The sequence below is a fragment of the Condylura cristata genome, unplaced genomic scaffold, assembly GCF_000260355.1.
Source record: "Condylura cristata isolate star-nosed mole 26May11 unplaced genomic scaffold, ConCri1.0 scaffold00004, whole genome shotgun sequence".
NCBI lineage: Eukaryota > Metazoa > Chordata > Mammalia > Eulipotyphla > Talpidae > Condylura > Condylura cristata.
The window spans coordinates 7050644-7073384 of record NW_004567105.1 but is presented as its reverse complement, the minus strand read 5'-3'; the positions used below and the strand labels follow the sequence as shown (position 1 = coordinate 7073384).

General features: G+C 48.7%; 1 protein-coding gene across 1 annotated transcript in view; it reads right to left on the bottom strand.

The window, feature by feature from the left end:
• Window positions 1–22741, bottom strand: part of LARGE (like-glycosyltransferase) — a 419193-nt gene that overhangs the window by 167420 nt on the left and 229032 nt on the right. Inside the window, exon 6 of the mRNA XM_004675709.2 lies at window positions 19528–19699. Within this exon, the coding sequence (XP_004675766.1) occupies window positions 19528–19699 (172 nt within the window). The remainder of the gene's footprint in view (window positions 1–19527; window positions 19700–22741) is intronic.

The following is a 22741-nucleotide window of genomic DNA, read 5'->3' as shown; positions in this document are numbered from 1 at the left end:
TAACTTTTGGCTTTTTTTTTTTAAGCACTTAACAGCCTTAATTCTCTAGAGCGCTTCCTTGCTTCCTGAATGTTCCTTTTCTTTGTATAGACTCCTGTTCATGTTTCATCTGAAGTAGCCATTTTCTATCTCTGAGGACATTACACTCACGTCTTTTGGAAGCCTTCTGCTCTTCCCTGCCTTATCTCTGTTTTTTTACCCATTCCTTTCTTCAATTTGTCAAAACTAATCTCAGGGCTTCTATGTTAAGAGTTTTCCTCCAGCGTCTGCTGGCTCTTCACAGAATGCACCAGCCAGGCACTAAACATATCTGGGCAGCTGTGAGTTTGTGGACAGGCTTTAAAATAAATATCTCCCCCATCCAGTTTTATCGTGACCCAACTGACACACGCTGCTGTGTAAATTTAAGGTCGACAACTTGCTGATAGGTTACATCTACCGGCTGCAAAGTGATTCTCCTATGGCACTGCTACCCTCTACCGTGTCACAGCCACCAGTCTCCTCTCGCCACACTGTGTCCCAGCATTATTAGTGAACGTCACCGTCTGTGCCAGAGATGCCCACATCCTATCCTCGTATCACTGGGAGTCGCATCCTTAGATCAATATTCCCTCTGCGTGGGCTTTCTGACTTCCTTAAGGGGTGTTATCCAGGGCACTGGATCAACCCATCAGTGCCCTGTGAAGAGTCAGGGACCTCACAAAGAGAGAACCTTAAGAAAGAGCTGCAAGCCATGGATGGAGGACTGAAAAAACAAAAAGGGGATACCGAGGCACCCCAAGAATCGCACCAGGGAACGTGCTAGGATTACCAGGCTGCCGGAGTTGGGAGGGGGGTTGGCGCTGGGATCCAGACCTCTAGCAGGAGACGGTGTGGTATATGGAGTGTCCTTCACCGCCAGGTGCAGACGTCCAGCTGGGTTCTGCCCCAAGCGGACAGCAGACAAGCAGAGGTAAGGCCCTTGCTCCCCCCAACACCAGTTCCGCTCTCGCTCTGCTACTTGCAGAACCTCCCTGGGGCCAAGTGGTGAGACTGAACCGTTAGCAGAGTCCCAGCGCCTGTGTCTTAAAGTCTAGGGGGTGAGTTTGAAGCTGGGAGGATTACCCTAAAGCCACCCTAGACGGCACTGTGGGGTACCCTACGTCAGTGCCACAACTCTGGGCTGGCTGGTCGCCCCAGAGAGAACCTCACACTTCTGGTCTAGAGAAGACCAACCAACCTCAAGTCTTGAGGGGTGAGCAGCAGAGGGGATGAGGGGAAGCAGACGTTCAGGCAAACTGTCTGTTTTCACTTCTGTGCCTACCCCGGCCGGCCCCAGCCCCATGGAGCCCAGAGCTGTGTGCAGCGCATGTGGGTGCTGGGTCTTAGGAGACGAGCTGCAGCTCCAGGCAGGGTGCAGAGGTTGCTCCTTGCACCTGCCTTTTACGGAGCCTCTGATCAAGCCGCCCACACTCAGGGGGCATCTGGGGGACCCGCGCCCCTCACGGCTGAGCCTCATGGGGTCGGCAGCACCGAGCACCCACTTGCTGTCTGCCTGCCGGACGGGCGCTGCTTGCGACGCCAGTTCCCACCCGGCGTCCCCACCCCGCTGTCCCTGTCTGCTCCTGGCCTTGTCTATTATCTCTGTGTCATGCACTTAGGTTGTTGGGCTTTTTTTATTCCTTCCGTTCCATTTTCATGGACTCTGGGAGGGCGAGGTAGGAAGCTCATGTGTTCAGCCTGCCAGGTTTTGTAATTCACATTTTTTAAAAACGTAAGTGTGGGTCTCTGAGAACATGTGTGCAAGCCAAATCTGTCCTTTGGGCTGTCACTTGTAACATCTGCAAGGCATTAAAATACTGCACTCTGAACAAGGGGAAGCTGAAACCATGTGGGTCATTTTGCCTGCAAAGGGAAGGCTGAAAGAACAAATTAATGGTAGAGAAGAGACCATATGAGGACAGTCCGCAGCTGTCCTGCTCTGGGAATAGAATTCAAGTGCAGGAGCATAGAAGTGCAACGTGAGGAACTTGAAGCAAAGATGCTGACTCGTCTTTCACCCAGAGCAGGGTGGTGAGCACCTTGCTCTCCCTACCTGTCATCTCTCCCTGCAAGTGAACTTCTCTTCCTTGCCTGATTTAGAGCCTTGAAATACAGTAGAGCACAAAGTCAGTGTCTTATCAATTAATTTAGAAGCTGGGCCCGCCTGGGACAAGCTGCCTGAAGCTGGACACATAGGCTCCATTCCCCTTAGAGCTAAGAGCTTGGCCAGAAGCATGGGCGTGTAAGCCCAAACCCAACAGAGCGCCTCTCTCGTTTCGTCTTTCTCTGTTTGCACAGATGAATGTCGACCTACTAGGTGTCATGTAGTTGGGGAAACCCCTCACTGCAGTATTCAGCCACAATCCTCGATCCGCCAAGGGGACCCTCTCTGGGATGATTAGCCCTCCCTCCGCCCTTTTACACTTGGCGCTGAAAGAGAGACGTCAGTGGCAAAGGTCGTGAGGGATCCTTGTGGCCAATGACCGCCCATCAGTGGCTTACAGGCCCACGTGCTTGCCACGCCCAGTTCTGGAGGTAACAATGCAACTTCACAAATGAAAGTTCGGGCAGGTGATGAGGGGAGGTCTCTTTGCCCTCTCAGTCTCCAGCCTGTATTCTGCATTCTGCCCGCGGCTGCTCTCTGCTGTCAAGTCTTCCCATTTCCCTCCCCAGCTGAGGACACGCTCAGCAATCTGGAGTCACAGGTTCTGAAACCAACTGTGCAGGATTTTTCATCACAGCAGCCCATTCCTCAGCCCTCTGGACACTGGCTGACTCACAGAACTCAGGGAAGCGTGTCTACAACCAGTGGGTCATAGAAAGACTGAACAGCCAGACGGGGGGGTCCGCACAGAGCAGGGTCTGCAGGTAGCCACGTGGGGGAGCCACGTGCCCTCCCCCGGCGTGGCACCTCTGGCTCCGTGTTGTCCTCACCAGCCCAGAAATCCGTGAATCTAATCGTCTAAGGGTTTACGGGTGGTTCCAATATGGCAGCAGAATCAACTAAATCATCGGTGGCGGGTGATGCACCCACCTCCAGCCCTTCTCCTTTTCCAGCAGGTGGGTGGAGGGGCAGTAGGCTCCAACACTCTAATGCTGTCTCAGTTTTTCTAGAGACCAGTGCCGCCCTGAAGCTCCCTAGAGGGCCTCTACGAGTGGCCTCGTTGAACAAAAGTGATTTATACTGCTCAGGAAAACCAATGCAGTTTGGCGTTCCTGTGTCAGGAACCAGAGACAGAGGCCAACAGACAGCTTCTTATTAGACACAGACACAGAACATGAAGGCTCACCCATGCGGCAGGATAATCCCCTATCTCAGCCTCCGTACTCACATCTCACATTCCTTTGGCTATGCAGGTTAATCTTCGCAGGCTCCAGGGTTTAGGATGAATAATATCTTTAGGAACTATTATTCAACCTCACACAGACAGAAAGAGGAAGACCTGAGATTCAGACATGCATCACCCTGCATACCTGTTTCACCATGAACCCTAAGCAAAGCCACACCGCATCACTATGCCCCAAACCTATCCTACAGCATCGTTCCTCCATGCCTTTTCCAAACTGCTCCATTTACCTGGACTCCCCTTGTATTTGGCCCTCTCACAAACTCCTACATAACCTGCAAAGCCCCTTGTATTTGGCCTTCTCACAAACTCCTAAGTAACCTAAAAAGCCCCTCGTATTTGGCCCTCTCACAAACTCCTACGTAACCTACAAAGCCCTGCCTCTGTATCTTTTACCTGCTACCCTGGGCAGAGCTGGTACTCCCTGGTCAATGCCCTACAGCACTTTGGTAAAGCCTGCACAAGCAATGGAATTCCTTTACTCTTGTTTCTGCTTCTTCCTTCGCTTTCTCCACTGACTTGGGAATTCCTCATGAGCAAGAATTCCCTCTTTCTTGTGTGCTGCATAATCCAGCATTAGATGGCACACGGAGATGTCTGATACATGTTCCCAAATTGGTTTGAAGCTAGCTGGCCCATAAATGAACTGCATGAATAAAGATTGTGTGATCTTCCCCAAAGGTTAAATAAAAAGGGAGGGCTGAGTCGCATTTTCCCATTTTTCCTCCATCAATTTTCTGAGCCCAGGCTGAGCACTGTACTAGGAATACAGAGAAGAAGAAACCGGATACCTGTCTGCAAGAAAGGACTGTGAGACGTTTGGAATCACCCTGGACACACAGCCTCTGGGTTGTCGGATGCTGCCGTGAATAATAGCTCACTGAAGGGGGTCTGCCAAGTGACGGGGGGGGGGGGCCTCAAGGAGGAACCCAGAACCCCTCCCAGCACTGGGATTTTTAGACTGTGAGTAGATTCTCCTCCCTGAAGGCTGGCAGCTTTGCTGAAATTCAGGACGTTTCCAGCATGTCAAGGTACCTTAAGAGAGCTTTCAGTGCAGAGTTTTAGAAACTAGGATTTCTAACACCGTAGGGGTCAGCGGAAACAATTTAGTGGCTTTTGACAACATTTTAGAAGAGACATTTTTTGGGGGGGCCCTCCCTGGTGGCACAACAGATTAAAGCACAGCACTGTGAAGCTGTCCGCAGCCACTGCAGCACGAGTCTGATCCCCGGCCAGGAAGCTGACCCACATGGTGCAGCAGACCTCTCCTGACCCGCCCACTGCTCCCTTCAGCAGTGTGTTTCAGTATATCTGCCTGTTCCGCTCTCTACTCTGTCTCTGGTGAACCTTCTCACCCTTCACACCTCTGGCCTGTACCCAGTTCTTGTATAAATAAATAAATAAGCCTTAAAGAAAAAAAAGAGAGAGAGACTTAAAAAAATAATCATCAAATTGGAAGATCAAGCTTATTTTAGGGAACTACTGTGCCATCTGCATACCTCCAGGCCGTGCCAGCCTAGATGCTTGTGCACACACACCTGTCAGCATACATCTACACGGATGTTCACGCACACACGGGTGTGTTTATGAATTATGGGTAGAATGCATTTCTCCCTGTGGGGGACAGCCCAAAGGCATGCAAAGTGCTGATGCCCGAGTTGAGGAAGCCTCAACTCGGTTCCCACAGCTTCTTTTATTAAGAAGCCTGGGAGGCAAACTGCCCCTGCCCTCAGCCTGTGCCCTGTACATCCGCTCCACCCTGTCTCTGAAATGTCCTTTGCTTAAAAGGGGGGGGGGGGCAGCCCATGTGGACCCAGGGGGGAAGTGACCCATTCAAGTTTATCTTGTTCCATCACCTTGTTGGGCTGACAGACTGCTGAAAGTTCTTTAAGGACCCCACACTAGAAGTTACTTCTGATTGTGACAATCAAGATCCGATTAGCCAGCAGAGGTCTAATTAAATTCCCTGAAAGGTCAAGACAAAGCATGGGCCTGGAAGTCCTGCTGACCAGGGGTAGAAGTCCCAGCTGGGCCACTCGTGGTCAGCCCCCCCAGCAGTGGGCTTGCTGACAGGGGGTCATCCCTTCCCCTCAACCCAAACCAGGAGCTCAGTCAACATTAACACGTCCTGCCTCCCACTCCCCTTCTCTTTCTACCAATATTTGCAGAGAAGCTAAAAAATAACCACATGCCAACTCCACTAATGAAAAATGGCATTTCTCCTCCTTCAGCAAAAGCAACCCAGCCACGTGAACCTCCATCCTGAGCCCGGGACACCTGGGGCCTTGCCAAGTTCCCCTGGTGCTACGTGCCAGCTAAAAAGTTTGGAGTCGACCAAGAGCCAGCCCCGGCCTGGCCTTGAGTGTTTAGGTCCACGCCCGGCCCGTTCCTGACCTTTTCTGGTATTTATGATGTCGAATTGGATTTTGATCACTGTTTGAGCTCTTGACACCAAATAAACAAGTTGGCACTCCTTGCTGGGAGGCACGAGCGCCAGGATTTTAAATCCTATCTCCAAACACTGCTCCAAACACTACTGCCCAGGGCCACCACCCCAGCAACAGCACAGCCAAGACCCGAGACCCCTGGGTGCTGCTGCATTCACATTCTAACAGGGAAGCTCAGTCCTGGCTGCACCGGAGCACAGCAGTCATGGGGGGCTTTTACAGACATGCCCGAGGGCTATGCCAGAGATTCTGACCCAGCTGGTACCAGGTGGATCTGAGCATCCCCAGATGATTCTAACTGGAAGCCATTTTTGTGCGGGGGAAGCGAAGAGAGCAAAGTGGAGGATGATCGGTCCAAGCTTTATGCCAGCTGGAGGGCGATGGCAGGGAGGGTGCCCGGCTTGAGGGGGCACACACAGTGTGAGGAGGGCAAGTGGCTGGTGCGAGAGCCCCCAGCCAGGGCCACGGCCATGCCCTGGTGTTGTTGAGTTTACAGTATCCAGAGATGCCTCATGTGAGCGTCTCAGAACCCAGACACTACAAGGACCAAAACTGTCCTTTAGAATACCAAAAACAGTAGGAAACAGCCTGAGAACCCACCACAGAATAAACAAATAAGGAGACCCATGGAATACCAGGGAGCATTACAAACAGACATGGGGGCCCTCCCGGGTGGCGCAGATGGTTAGGACACAGCACTGCAAGCTGGCCAAAGCCGCCTTAGTGCGAGTTCAATCCCTGGCCCCGGATGTGACCCACATGGCACAGCAGACCTCTCCTGACCCTCCCGCTGCTCCCCTCAGTAGTATATTTCGTAGATCTGCCTGTTCTGCTTCCTGATTTGTCTCTGGTGAATCCTCTCACTGCCCCTGCATCTCTGGCCTGTACCCCAGTTCTGTATGCACAAATAAATACAAAAACAAACAAACATGGTGCCTGACATGGGAAAATGACAGATCTGAAGGAAGAAAAACAGCATAAAACAGCATCATGATAAGACTCCCATTTTATTAAAAAAACAACTTTATATGCAGAGAAAGGCGTCTGAAGGGAAAAACACTTAAATATTAACAACGGTCAACTTTAGGTAGGAGAAATCCAGGGGTGTTTCATTTCCTTCTTTGTGCTGATATGGACATGCACTGTTTTATTCATGAAACATATAAAGCGAATCAGCCAGTGAACCTTAATGATGCCCACGGCAGAGCCATCAATTCTTGAAAGACTAGTGAATTCTTAGATTTGCTCCTGGAGAGGAAACTCTTTCACTATTACAAGAATGCTGCCTGCCCCCTGTCTGGAATTTACTTCTTCCTGTTCTCCAAAGAAAACATATTTTTCCACAAAATAAAAAAAAAAAAGGGGGTGATGCAGTGGGATCTAATCTACTTCTAAAAAACCTAAGTCACTTGAAACAAGCATTTGGAGAGGTGCAGCTACGGTGTGCCGTTTGAAAAGCATCACGAGGGATTCAAAAGAACATCCCCTGTTGTGACCCTCGAGGCTCTCCAGAAATGCAGGTTAGCGTGGCACTGAAAGCCAAAAGTATGTCTTGAGAGTCTCATTGGGGGAGCCAATGGGTCGCCTAGATCCTCTCTGGGAACCCATTTGGGGTTTGACTCATCCCCCTCTTTCCATCAGCTTGGAAATAACCCCAGTGATTCAAGTTATTTGTGATTCCTTTCTAGAAACAGAAAGAGCCAAAGAGAGTCATAGAATCCAAAGAGACTCGACCACTGCAGAACTAACTTTGTGCATTTAATTGCTTGTTTTTAGCACCTGCTAGACTGGGACGGGATGTGCCTGGGTGGCACAGTCTGCAGGACTGACTGGCTGATGAATGTGGGGTGGAAGCGGGCAGGGGCACACTTCATGTCGTTCTGATTCTGCCTCTGACAGTGCGCATCTGTGTAAGACTCACAGACCTGAACAGAACATGGAGAGCACCCAGTCCAATCCATTGATTTCACAGATTCCTTCATGCTTTCACTGCTCCCTCAATACTTATGGAACAGCTGTGCTTGCTCAGAAAGTCAGAGCAACTTGCCTAAGTCTAGTTACGATAAAACGGAGACCTGTATCTATGCTAGGTCTTCTCCCGACAGCACACGAAGGACCTCCTGGACCTGCCTTCGCCTTAGCAACAATAAGTGCTGAACTAATTCACGCTAAGATCCTTTCCTGGGCGTATTTCTGAGGTGCATGCGGGTGGGCAGAGCCATTCCGAAACTTCCTTTGTTTCCTTGTTTCCTACTGCTTCCGTCCATGGCTGGAAGGAAAATTTATCTTTCAACATGTCACCTTTCCACTTTGGCAAACACTGATTTATTTTTTAATTGATGTCTCAGGAAGGCATACACCTAATCTGCTTGAGTGATGACACAGTTAATTAGGCCAAACAAGAAAGCAAGTCCAGGACAGAGCTCAAGCTGGAGGCACTCCTTACCAGGAGCGTTGGCCAATTTCTCGCTGAAGAGCAATTTGTACAGGGGAGATATCAAGGAGATACTCAGCTGGGTCAAGTTTTTAATTTAGGTCACATTTATGGGTAAATAGGCTCCAAAATCTACTTTTTCCATCTAGACAAGAATACTCCTCTAAAGCGCTAAGGAAAATTAGTTCACGTACCAAAAATTTACATAAGGCCACCAGGTCACCATGAAGGACCCCAAGGGAACTGGTGATGGGTCACGGGGAGACAGGTGAAAAGAGCACTTTATTTAGCATGGCTCTTCAAGCTAGCTAGCTGCTTAGACTGCAAGTGACAGAAATATAAACTGACTTAAGAATTAAAAAAAGAAAAAGGGTAGTTTTGCTTCGGGCATGGCCAGAGGGAGGGACGGCAGCAATGTAATCTGGAATGTGTCTCTTCTCCAGCTCTCAGATCTGCTTTGACTCTCTGGCAAAGTGCTGTGCAGAAAAGAGACACGCCAGTGGCCTGAGGCTGATGTCCTTAGAAAGATGCTCTGGTCAAACTGTCCTGGCTGTTGTCCGGGAAGCTGGGACCCAGGAAGTCCCAGCATCCCTGACAAGAGGGGTTTGTGCAAATGCTACAGTTTATGATGAACACCAGCTGTCCTCTGGGGGGTCTGGCATTGTGACACCTGCTGCAAAGAGGGTACTTGTGTGACCAGCCCCCGGTGGGGTGCTGAGTTTCTAATGAGCGTGCCTGGGATGGCATCTCACACATACTGTTACGACTCATTGCTGGAGGAATTCAGCAGTTTCGTGCTACTCCACAGCAGAAGACCTGGAAATGTGTGCTTGACCTTTCAACCTCACAAGCTTTCCTCTTCCACTGATTTTGCATTATGACCTTGAGCTATAGCACGTAGCCTGGAGTAGACTGCCGGGTTCCAGGAGTCTCCTGGCCTGTGCCTGACTGACAGGTGCGGGATCTCTGGCACAGTGGTGAAGGGATGGGATTGCCAGCATCATCTCAGCATAGACTAGCCACGGCAATAGCAAATCCTTCCCAGGTGACCCTGGATCTAAAGCTCATTAGTCCTATCGCCATGTCCATAGCCAGGGAGCTGCCTGGCCAGGCCTGGGCTGTGCCTTTATCTCTGCGACCTGTGCTACAGTCACACTCCTTACCCTCTCTGAGAACCCGCTAAGACAAGGAGACAGCCCTTCTGCTGATGCCAGTGAAGGGGACACAGACACTGAGCTTGCGACACAGAAGTGGGTGAGCTGGACACAGCACAGCAGGTGGTGGAGAGGCCTTTACTGCCTCTCAACACCGACCACGACCACCAATCCCAGGAGAGCTGAGCTCCCGTTCTCACTACGCTTCCTCCTGGACTCTGCTTTCTCTTGTGCCTTAGGTTTTGCCTGAACATGCATTTCCCATTCTGAACTAGCACTTGATTCTCTTGCTGCCTCTTACTCGCCCACCCTCCACCCCAGGGCAGGCAGTGGTTATTTCTTATCTGGACTATTGCAGCTGCTGAATGACACTGTCTGCTTACCCTGCCCAGCCTTCCCGGCACAGCACAGTCACACCGCCACATGGAGGACTGTCAGATAAGTGCTTCTTCCTCCTTCGAGACTCGCAGCGCCTTCTGGATCAACCCAGACTCCTTGGCCACGGGCCCCATGACAGCCCCTGCCTGCTCTTCAACTTTCATCACCTTGCTACTTAATCCTGCTTGTGTCCAATTCTTTGAAATCATCCAGATATAGGGAATCCCTCGAAGCTCAAGATACATGCCACACTGTTTCATGTCTCCATGACTACAAATTCTTGATGACTGTGTCACCATCACGTACCCCTGGCCCACCATGCAGCTCAACACTGACTTAGAGACTGACGAGGAACAGCACTTAAAAATGGGTGGACAAAGTCAGAAGGCCAAAGAGACAGGTGAGATCCTAGCTGTGCCATTGACCAGTCTGATGACTTGGGATGTCACATTTACTCAAGTGTTGGGCACCCTTAGAGAACAGGGATTGGACCATCCACCTGTCAAATGCGGTAAGGATCAAAGGACCCAATACACATGAACATCTAGAGAGACAGATCATCTGGACAGGTTCCCAGCATCTGAGAAAGGCCAAGTTCCTCAAGATATACCAGCCTAGTGTGAGATAAAAAGGAAAACTAGTGCAGAATATATGGGAATTCTGTATTAACATCATTTTTCTCTAACTCAAAACAGTTCTAAAAAAATTCACTTCACCAAAAAAAAAAAAAAAAAAAAAGTAAGTTCTACCCCTGCCAGGCAATTGTCCCCTTTCCACTTTCTCCTCCTCTTCAAAGGCCGCCTCCTTCCTTTTTTTATAGTCTCGTATCACATCATTTCAAAAATAAAAAGAGGATTATTAGCTGGATTTGGGGAAGCCTCTTTCTAATCTTTAAGAACTGCTGCTATACTGGGATGGGAGCTGGCTCCCTTTGGCATGGAAGCAGAACACCAGCTGCAAGAAAACAGAAACTAGATCTCCCTTTTCTACTGGCAGTGGCTGGTAATGGGAAAAAAAAAAATCTCCTTTTGCCTCTAGAGATGCTGGTGATGCCACCTGGACCACGCCGGCGGAGTGTTCCCTTCGTGGCCCCCAGCCGGCTCACTGAGGAATCTGCACACAGAACCCTGCAGCTGCACTACTCCAGGCGGGCCCGCCGGCGCTCCTCCCGGGGACAGCACGGCGATCTGTCTTCCTTGACAGGCCATGTCCGTCCTTGTCATCTATCAGGTGCTGCTCATAATCTATGTATTTGCATTGAGGAGAACAAAAAAAATGTGTCCTTGTGATGGCTACAGAAAGACTCGTGCAGTTTCCACGTTTCCATGACTATGGAGATAGGACACGTTGGTCCCTCTCTAACTGGGGGAAGATCATAAATTCCAATGGGTCCCAGCTGAGACGGGGGCCTCTTTAGATAGGAACGCTTCTGAGTCTGGTAAATTCAGTCCAAATTTCCCTCGGTATCATGTATCCTTCTAGGAGTGAGGGAGTAAATGCATTTATTTCTCTCATGAAATCACGATGGTCTTGTCAACCACCTGTAGGCCTCAGTGAGGAAAAGTCAAAGTTCAAGCATCTTTGAGGCTCATGCCGAAAACAATAAGGTAAGTGAAGTCTCAGGTATTAAAACTAGGAGCTAGAATATAGGGCTGACTCAAAGTCATTCAAAGGGTGCATGGATGGGAAAAGTGTCCCCCAAATATAAGCAAGCTGTAGGAAGCTGTGCTTTCTTCTTTTGGGCCAGTTATCATCAACAACACAGACATTTTTCAGCTGGGGCCATTCAACAGTGAGGAAGGCTTTTTAACAGAGAGGTATTGCCCGGCAGCGGGGACATTTGGTGATGCCTGGGTATACTTTGGATGTCATAACTGGAGAGAAGGCATTACTGGCATCCAGAGGTCAGGGGTACAGTTAACCACTTACAATATACAGGAAGGCACATCCACCAAGAGATATCTAGCCTCCAATGTCCATAGCGTGAAACTGGAGAAAGCCTGCGAAAGTCCTGAATTCTAGCCCGTGGTGTCACGTCATTGCTAAGGTGGGTGCTCTTTGGAAAGACCCAGCAAGTACTTCTGCTGAAAACCACCCTCCAACCTGCAACTCAGTGCTGCTGCTCACAAAACAGGGTTGCAAGTAGTCACCAGGCTCCTGCTTAGCACTCACATGCCTATCCATCCAAATTTGCAGGTTGCTAACATAGCCTAGGAGTCAAGTACTCACTAACCTGCATGGAAGGTTCCTTTCATCAAGATATCATAAGCAAATAGGAAAAAAAACACAACAAAACAATCAACTTCTGAGTGCACAAGTTCTAAGCATGACCTTGGTGCTCATCTCATAAATTCATTCAACAGGTGTTTGCTTCTTGCCTCTTCCGCTGCCACTGTGTCCCCGAGGCCTTTACTGGGTCCCAGCCTGCCCCCGCACGCCTCCCCCCAGGGTGATCTGGAGCAGTCCTGTCCTCTCTACATATCCACGACAGCTTCACTCACAATCAGCCTCCTCCTTGACACCGGCTGCTGATGTTAACCAAATGTTAGGAAAGCAAGCTAGCTACTGAATTATTCCATGTGTACGAATGGCAAGTAACCCTAAAATGCTCCCAGAAGTGTCTGATGTTCTCGAAGAAGGATGAGCTAGTCACAGCATTTTCTAATGGCCTACATATCAGAGTGTAACTTGTGCATCTGGTATTGAGTAGAGACTCAATAAGTATTTATTGAATGAGTGAACAAGAAAAGACTTGTAAGCAGCGCTGTTGCTGTAGTTCTGGGTTTAATGTTTCAGCTTTCTAATATCTCTTCCAGAAATTAAAAAAAAAAAAAAAACACACAAAATGTTTCTGCCCATGACATGGTGTTCCTGGCATCCCCTCTCTCCAAGCCCACCACACACATGAAGCCCTGCTTGTAGGAAACAGCAGCCAGCCGGCAAGGGAAGGGAGACTGGGTCACTGCCGCCTCTGACACAGCCAGGTCTAAGAGTCATCAAGGAGTAGCTAGCTAGCACCCTAAAATCCTTCTCTTGCACTGATGGAAGCAGCTCCCAACCCTTCCTTGTCCAGTCCAGAGATGCACCCTGAGACTCTGCCACTCCTCCAAGGTAAAAGGAAAAATTATACCAGAAAAAGCAACAACACCTTATCTTGTGGATTCTGAGGGGTCACTGGTTGTAGGCTATGTTCGACATTTTCCTGGAGAAAAAAGACCGCCTGTCAAGTTGCTTCTGTCCATCACATCTCAATTCCAGAAATAGCAGAACGTGAAAAAAACCTGCATTGAAAAACCGAGATGCTATAACGGATACTTGCAAGCACTAGGTGAACTTCATGTTTTGTTTCCAAACATTATTCTCATTGAGGCTGAGAAACGAAGTGTCACTGACAGGGGGAGACGGCAGGGCTATGCCCATCGTCTTCCCTCATCCCCCATAAGATGTGCAGCTGGTTCTGCCCAGCCAGGGCACCATCCCCACCTGGCTTCTCAGTCTTGCGGTCCCCTCCTCCATCTTGATGGAGGTTATTTTGGGAATTGTTGGGATAGTGAAGAGGTCATCCCTGTCTCTTCCAATAGCAAGGGCCACCTATGCTACTAGCCAGCTGCCTCCTGGTGCTGACATTAAGATGAATGTGACATCAATAATAGGGCTGGGACCTTTGGTGGCACATGTCACAATACCCTCACAGCCACGCCCTGTGAGGAGTGTTACCCCTGCTGCCAGCAGGAAACAGACATTAAGAGATGTGAATATGGGTCCTCCTTGGTGGCAGCGGGTTAAAGCACAGCACAAAGAAGCTTAAGCCACTTCTGCATGAGTTCGATCCCCGCCTGCCCCAGAGGTGACCACATGGCGCGGCAGACCTCTCCTGACCCGCCCGCTGCTCCCCTCAGCAGTGTACTTCGTTGATCTGTCTTTTCTGCTCCCCACTCTGTCTCTGGTGAATCCTCTCACCCTCCCTGGTGAATCCTCTCACTGCCCCTGCATCTCTGGCCTGTACCCCAGTTCTGTACGAATAAATAAATAGATCTTTAAAAAAAAAAAAAGAGATGTGAATAACAATGGGGTTATGCAGTTGATAAAAGCATGGGAGCAACCCCGCAAAAGCCCTGGATTTCTCTGTCCCACTACCCCAAGAGGAGAAAGAAGGGGGGTTGTGCTTTACAGCTACTGCCACGCTTAACTTTTCCTTGTCCTTCCTTTTGGGGTTGAGTCCTCCAGTTTGCTCCACAGCGTGCCTGGTCCCCGGCATTTAGGACAGACATACCTGGCACAGGAAGGCCCTGGGCTGAGGCGGTGAGCAGCACAGACCCTGCCCCCAGCTGAGGTTTGAGCGAGGACTTGATGGGAGTTCAGGCAGCAAGACAGATCTGGGGACAGACGGAAGGTCAGAGCAAAGGGCCAGAGGTAGGAGACGGCCGGCCTGTCTGAGGAACAGATCTGGTGCTTCCTCACAGCTCTGCCTGCACCGTTCTCTATCCAGACCCCAGGTCTTTGCAAACACCATCCTGTCTAGGTCTCCGCTGCTCCCTGCTAGAAGACTTCAGGTCCACTCCCACCCACCTGCTGGGGCTGCTTCCCCTAAATAGGAATCACCTGAGCTTGAAGACTTTCGCGTACTTCCCACGCATTCAGCTAGACCCAAAACTAGTGGCAGCTGGCGTCTGAGTCAGTGTGGGGTCAGCCTGGCATCCACCTAGGTTTGCCTCGGATCTCTGAAAGTGTTCGTGTTCACTTAGGCTCCCAGAAGAAGGGTCACCCGCGTGGTCACAGTTAGCGGTGTCCATCTGCTTGGGCCTGATTCTACAGGACCACGATGCATACACAGGCAGAGTATGGGGGCTCACAGCCGATTTATGGATGAGCTTCTGGGAGGTCACCTGCTGGACCAGGACTCTAGAAACCATGTTTGATTTTCCACATCCTACAAACAGCATTTCCTGGGCTTCTGCTCTCTGGTGCCTCTCTCTCCGTGGCCCACCACTGCTAACTTGTCACTGAGGGTTCTAGGCCTATGTCTAGAACCCTAAACTCCAGCACCCCTCTTTCCAGGGATTTAGGGTGCAGGATAAAGCAATGTGGGTTTACAGCTGGATCATCCAAGTCCAAATCCCAGTGCTACCATGGGAAGAGCTGAGCCTCTGGGCTTCGCAATGTATTAGTTCCCCAATTTAAAAAATAGGAACATTAGTAATTATTCCATGGGAGTATGATGAAGATGAAATGAGTTCATCATAAAGTGCTTAGCAAGGGGCTGGCACTGGGCAAGTGCCTGAACATACCAGCTGCGTGGCCCGCAGTGAGCCGCAAGGCCTCGCGCTCCACTGGATTGACCACCCGTCCAGACCGTGGCCGGAGGAGGGCGAGCAGGGAGTGTCCACCTGAGTCTGACCACATGGGTTTCGGGGCCAGAACTTGACAGCTTCTTAAAGAGAAGACATTTTTTCTTATGAATAAAAACATTATCTTGAATATTCACCATGGCTTTCTTCCAAAAGTTTCAAATTATGGGCGCGCATTTATTATTTATGTCCTCACAACAGCCTCCCCAAATTGCTAGAATCAGATATTATTTCCAAATATTTGTGCAGACAAGCTCTGGCTCTCCGCGGTCCTGGGTGCCTGGTGACCAGCAGTCACACCTGAGCGGAGGGCCAGGCAGACCCTGTGTCCCCCACCCAGAGCCCTGAGGGCGGGAGGCAGGGAGGGAGAGTCCAGCCCCAGAGCCAAAGGCTGGACTCAGCTCTATGCAAAAGCTCTCTGAGCACCACCAGCTACTTAGCCTCTGGGGCAGGGCGGTTCATTTTGCATTTCCCACTTGTAAAGCTTTCCGCTCAGAGCTTGAACAGAAGTACTTAAGGGAGCTCAGTTCCCTTTCCCTTTGCTCTGGCTGCCTCCTCGCCACCTCCTCACGGATGTCCAACTGGGCATTTCCCATTCTGCATGCCCCACACAGCCCTCCTGATCCCTGCCCGCTGCTGGTCACCCTGTACCTCACCCCCATCCCAGCCACCGGTCATCCTCCACTCTGAGTTCTCTCACCGTCCACTTCCGATCAGCCAAACACCCTGAGGGCCAGGCCTTCAGCTGTGTCCCTAACCAGAAAAGTCTCCCCTACCCGCACCCCACTCCACTCCGACCTGAGCCCACCGTGAATCTCCCTGGATGATGCATATAGTCTCCTCCATGGTTCCTGCTTCCCCTTACTCGCCAAAGGGCAGCCCGCACAAGTCATGAAAAGCAGCAGCAGACCCTGTGATGTGACCTCCCTCTTCACCGATGGAAAGGGACACCCACCCCCCAGGACCTTACAGAAATGGCCGGTGGCCTGACATGGAAGTCACTCAGCTCTGACCTTAGCTCTGCACCCTCCTCCGAAACCACGGCCCTCATGGCTCAGCCAGCCTCGCACTCTCTGTTCCTTATGACTTAGACACTGTTCCTATCCTCCCGGGACAGCCGGTCTCTTGTCCTCCCAGCTTCCTTAGGATTTTGCTTGTCACCTCTCTGTAAGACCTTCTACTGCTGCCCTGGCTGAGTATTCACTCTCTCTCTCACACACACACAGTATACTCTGCTTGTTAATATGGTTATTGTCTGTCTGTCGGCCCCCCCACATCCCATCATGGCTCTCAGGGGTGGGGATCAGATTTCTCTTACTCTTGAATCATCCTCAACAGTCAGGAAGCTATTTGGCACTAGTCAGCTCTGTAAATACAATGGAATGGCTCACTTCTCATTCTAACTCGAATGCCGTGTCTAATTCTTTCTAGTAAGAATTAGTGGCTCTGAAAGTCTCTCAGCAGTGCAGGTGGGGCTGGCTGTGTAGGGCACAGACTGCCGATGCCCAGCTCAGTGAAGGGGGCTTCAGGTGCACCTGGAAACACCCAGAGGCAGGCAGAGCTGCCAGGGGTGGAGGCTGGCTGGGGTCGGCTCTCACTCGACTGCTCATGAGATCCCCGTGGAATGACTCAGGTAAGGGGGGTTCACAGCTGTGGCGGGGCCAGGCTTCTCTGATCTGAACACATGAGTTAGCAGCCCCAGATAAGAAGCGGTTCTAAACAGGGAGACATTAACAAGGCCAAATTACATCAGTGTCACTCAAAATGTTTACAGTGAGAGATGTCAACTGCAATTAGCTTTATGAGAGGGGAACTCTTGCTACTGGATCAGAATGTTCTGTGTTTATGGGTTTGTACTAAAGACTTTCTGTTCCACGGACTGGCTTCCCGTTGCTCCCGTTTAAGGAAAAATAAAATCATACATGCGTGTACACACACACACACACACACACACACACACACTCTCACTCCACCAAGCTGTGCTGAATGTGGCATATGGAGAACAGAAGAGCTTACTTATTTTCTTTTCACCTCTGTGTTTTCCCAGAAAAATTAAGGTGGGGATGGGCAAACCTCTGATGTCTTATACGCCTTTGCTCATGAGTGATAAACGTGCAATGTAGTGCCCTTTGTCGAGAGCTCCTTGAAGGCAGGTGTGATGTTCCAGACCTGTAGATCACAGCATCTCGTCAGCTCCCCTGCAGGGGAGACTAGCAAATGCTCCCTGTAAGCCAACGGAGGGTGCATAAAAGACACGGAGCCCCTTCCCGGCGTCTGACACTGATTCCCGGCCCTGTCCGGCCACTGGTTCACGGACTTCTCTGTCCTGGAAGTGCCTCAGAATCCTGCACACCCAAACTCCCAGGTCAGCTCTGGGAGCAGCTAGAGCTCTGGCAGCTTTCCTGCCACTGGCTTTGAGAACCTGAACCCGACTGCTGTTCCCGAGCCCCATCAGCCCCGTGGCAGGTCCCAGCAGGGCTCAGATCCATGTGATTTCCTAGTTACAATGCGCCGATAGTGACTGCCTGTCCCAGAGGCTGCAGTGAAACCTCTCCCAGGCAGACTTGTAGCCCTAAATGAGTTTCTTAGGAGCCAACTGATAGGGAGGTTAGCGTGCAAGAGGGTCACTTAGGGAAGGCTTATGTGAGCAGCATCGCTGAAAGGCAAGGTGAGGGAACTCTGGGCAGAGAGAGCAAGTGGCCAGGTATTCTTCAAGGGGGGCTACAAGCCGGCCCTGCAAATTTCCACAGTGCTGCTATGATGTGGGGGTCTTAGGTAGGGGGTGAGGAGATGGGGTTGATGGTGTCTGCCTGAGGCTATCCTCAAAGGGGGGTGAGTGGCTTCTGCAGACAACGCTGCCAGCCACTGGAGTAAGGCCTTCACCCCCTACTGCACACCACCTGATTCTTGCTCCCCAAGATAGCCCCTGGTCACCACCATCACCAGCTGCCTTTGCAGACCTCTCTGAGGAGGCGACAACCCTCGCTGGCCTTCACTGCTCATTTCCTCACTTCGAGGGCCCAGCACATCACCTGACACCCAGTAGGGATGAGAAACATCTTTCAGTTAATGCGTCACTGAAGATAAACATACAGTAGGCACACAATAATACATCATCATCGTCATCAAACAGCCTCCAACAAGTTGAATATGATCACAAGGGTGGCAGAAATGGCAGGCGAACTTGAAGCCAGCGGGCATGCACACATCCTGGTCTCAACCCCTCATCCCACCAAGCTTCAGTTTCTTTATTTGTGAAATGAAAGGGTGGATCCAGGCCTCTTCTGAAGAAGACATTCGAAAGCTGGGACATACTGGGTTTCAACAGTTTTGCTAACTGATGTCTTTATTATTATTGACACCGGGACCAGAAGGAAGTTTTCATCCCAACAAGGGAGAGTCCTTGGGTCACAGTGTCTCTCCTATGAGATGCAGAGGGTTTTTCTCAATTAGCCCTGACTAAAGTGGCCCCTAGAAAGAAGCAGAGGAGACCGGAATAGGTGAGGACTTTACTCCTCTGTTCAAGCGTGAAAACAGAAAGCAACTGAACATTCTGTGATTTATAAATCACAGTGCTTTAAAAATGACAGTATCAGCCCTTCACAGGATAAGGAGCTATAGAGAAGAGACAGGAGGGATTTTAAACACAGAGACCAGAGTGCCAATCAAAAAAATAAAGAGAAAATTCCATTGCCAAGTTCATCTCTTATTATATCTGAGTTTTTTTTTAAAATAATACAATTTTAAGGAAGACTTGCACTATGACTTCTCTCAGGTATACAACGCAACCCAGAGTTAAGTAAAAACACCTGCTTCATGATCCCTATCAGATATTCTCACATTCTTTGAGCCAAGGACAAAAGTTACAAAAATATCCAGGAAGTAAATGACCTGATTAGAAGGAACATCAGCAAAGCCAAATATCAGCAAAGCCTTAAACTGGAAAAACACAGTCAACAAAACAGAAGCTATCAGAACATTTTTAAACACTCTTAGGAGACACCCATCTCACTACCTCACAGGTTTCCTGGGCCATCAAAGTATCATTTGATGAAACTGGAAGGTGAAAACATGCATGTCTTTGCACAGCCCAAGCCAACACTCCATCTTCTTCATCCCATGCCCACACATTCAGGATTTACCTCTAAAAAGCCCCATGAACTGGTCTCTGTCTGTGAGCACAGGCCACATCTTTTCGTGGATGAAGGCAATCCAAGTCCAGTTCTACCCGTGTGTGCACTAAATGGCAGCTGAGTTGATACTCAGCTCTACTTATAAAGGCTCATCCATTCCAAGAGCATGACCTCATTCCAAGGTGACCTCAGATGCAAAGAAAAAGACCATTGCTTCTCTATGGATACTCTGAGAGATACTGGGATGAAAAAGTGGCTAAATTACCTTTGAATTTGTGGAACACAGCCCACAGCTCTGCAATGTCAGTCGCAAAGGTGATGTCTGTGTCAAGGACAATGACTCTCTCCAGGTTGGCGGGAAGGGTCTTGGTCAGGACAAGCTTCATCAGACCATAAATCCCAGAGTAATGCTTGTTAGGGATCCAGGAGACTTCAGACTAGACGGGATAGCAAAGAGGAAGAAAAAAAGTCATTACATTAGCTTTTTGCATAAATATTGCAAAGACTGCCTAATACATAAAAGGGTACATAGTGAATTTTGTTGAATACATGAATAAACTTTTTTCTTGAAGATCTGTTCATGGACTTTACATTTTGACATAAATTGTTTTAGAAGAAAATGTATCTGAATGAGGGGAGAAGAAAAGTAATGTTTCTGCAATAACTGTCATGCAAACACTATGCTCAGAAAGTTTTAACTACCCGGAGAAAATAAAAATATATACAACCTATGGAATAAATGTATAAAATATGAAGTGGTTCCTATTTGTTTCTAAGTAGATAAATTTTTTTTAAGTAACATCCCATTCCTGTGTCATTAACGATTACTACTTACTGGTTTTGCTAAAGGTTATGCTTACTTTTCTTTTTATTATAATAGTTTATTTTTGTATCATTTTGTGCCTTTTTCCACCTCAGTTGTAATCCCCCAGACTTCCCATCACCAGTTCACCCATGTGCCATCACCATGGTCCTGTGCACTGCCCCTCCCCGAATTTTGATGCCATTCCCCACTCCACCTCAGTAAAATGTCTCTGATATATAGTTGTTTATTATTATTATTATTATTATTATTATTATTATTATTATTATTATTAATTTCTCCCCCTGATCCTTTATGCTCCTTCTATGAGTGAAAACATCCAGTATTTTTCTTTTCCTTTCTGGCTTATTTCATTAATCATGATCCCTTCCAGCTCCATCCATGTTGCTGCAAAAGGCATGAGTTTATCTTTTTTATTGCTGAGTAATGTTCCACTGTGTATATGTACCTCATCTTTTTAATCCGGTCATCTACTTTTGGGCATTTGGATTGATTCAATGTCTTTCCTACTATAAATAGCATGCTTACTTTTTTAAAAGTAAAACGTGCAAGTAGCAACTAGTGCCTCTGCCTTTTCCTGTTCTCAGAGAAGTACAGAACTGGACACAACATCTTCCAATGGGTAGCGAGTGCAGGTGCACACCCCCTTACCTAAGCGCATGTGTTTGTGCGGGCACACGCACAAACACACGGGTAGGTAGAAACGAATAGCCCACGAAATGCCAGCATTGAAATCCTCACCATACAATGGGATAATCAATGTCCTACAGGAGGGTGGACTCACCAGCGAAGGCAAGGCTAAAACTAATCCAATTACCACTGTAAGGGAAGTTTCCAAAGCCCATGCCATTTATGGGCAAGGCCCTATTGCAGAAGCTCTGGGGAGTTTCCCAGGAAGCTCAGTGTCTTATCTACACTTCTATCTACAGGAGGTTAACCCTTGCAGTGGAAATCTTTAATGGGAATGTGGCCATGTTCTCAAGATTCAAAAACCATTCATCCCTGTTGTCCACATTTCTGTTTTGAGAACACTTTTCTGTAAAAAAGTCAAATTAAAAAAAAATGAGATCATTCAATGTTTTACTTTTTCTTTCTGGCTTATTTCACTGAGCGTAATCCCTGTATTAAAAAAAAATAATAAAATAAAAATGAGAAATCAAAGTTTTATTCTTAGAGCTGTTCATCACCATGTCACAAAAATAAACAAAAGGCTGACAACTGAAGTCAGATAAAACATGGCATTGTTATTTAAAGGTGTACTATGCAATGGTTAAAAATAATGGGAATGAAGTTGATGCAATTTTAAAAAGCATTTTTAAAAATTATTTTTGCTTAACTATTCTGTGGAATCAAATAACATAAAAATATGCAGAGAAAGAAGAAATGGAAGCATTGCATTACTAACAGATCATTTTGAGATTTCAATCAATTGAAACTCCCACAGGTAGGTTGGTAGAGAGGTAGACAGATCTCTCAAACTTATGCCATGTTATGCTTTCATTTCCACTTTATTTGAAAATATCATTTTAGCTACTCCTCAGTCTCAGTTCTGTAACAGTTCTTTGCATAAAGAAGCAATTTCAACCAAATAAGAAAACATAAACTGATGACATCGAGCCTGTCCGTAGTCCCTGTCACCTTGAACCTGGGCAGCAAAGTGAAGGGACAAAAGTTAAAATCTAGACTCCGATCCCATACAAGGCACTGACCTCTCAAAGCCTCTTTCTTCACCTGCAAAATGGAGATACTGTCTCTATCACAAGGCAGATGCAGAAATTAGAGGCTAAAGGACTTGAGTGTTCAAAGACTCAGCTACTCAAAAGACCCTCCACAGATACATGCCCCTGTCCTTCTTCTAAATCCCATCCCGCCCCCACCACCTCAAGTAGGTCAGTGGCTAAGCTCTTGCAGAGCCTCCTGCTGAAGGGGGTCTCCAGGATACGTGCAGAGGTAAGGAGGCAGACATGCCTGCTTCCCAGCTCTGCTGATGTCACTTAATCTAGGCGTCAACTTGGACCAGTCTGGTCTGCCTTTCTGAACTTGTGTCATTGAGAAGCGGCCTGGATTATGTCAGGGGTGTGTGTGGAAATATAACACACTCAAACTGGTAATCTGAGGAAAGGTTATCAATAACTGGACTGTCTACCCAAGAGTATGCAGAATCTAGAGAGAATAACAAGAACTAAGCAGCACGAGGAGCGGGGTGGGATGTGGGGGCTGCGGCCTGGGGGCCAGTCATGGCAGCTGCTGGCTTCCAGGGGAGGTGACCACAGGCATTAATCACCTGGGAGGTGTGTTACTGGCACTTGAGGGACACAGTCTACCTGTGACTATCCCACAAAACTGGACGAGACACCCCACCACTTCCTCCCTGTGCCCACCATTCTCCTGCTAGGACACTTCTCTGGGCAAACCCATACAGGAGCCAAAGGAAAAGTAAGCTCAGGAATGAACATAGTCCTTACGCCTTAGCTTCAGGGGGCAAAAATAGGGTGAAGGGTGAGAGAAATTGCCAAGGTAAGCCTAACATAATCATCAGTTGTTAAATAAAATAATGGCAAGATCCAAGCACAATGCTATATGCATGATAAATGCAAACACCTATCTGGGGGATGGGTGGGAGGATGAATGGATGGGTGGGTGAATGGATGGGTGG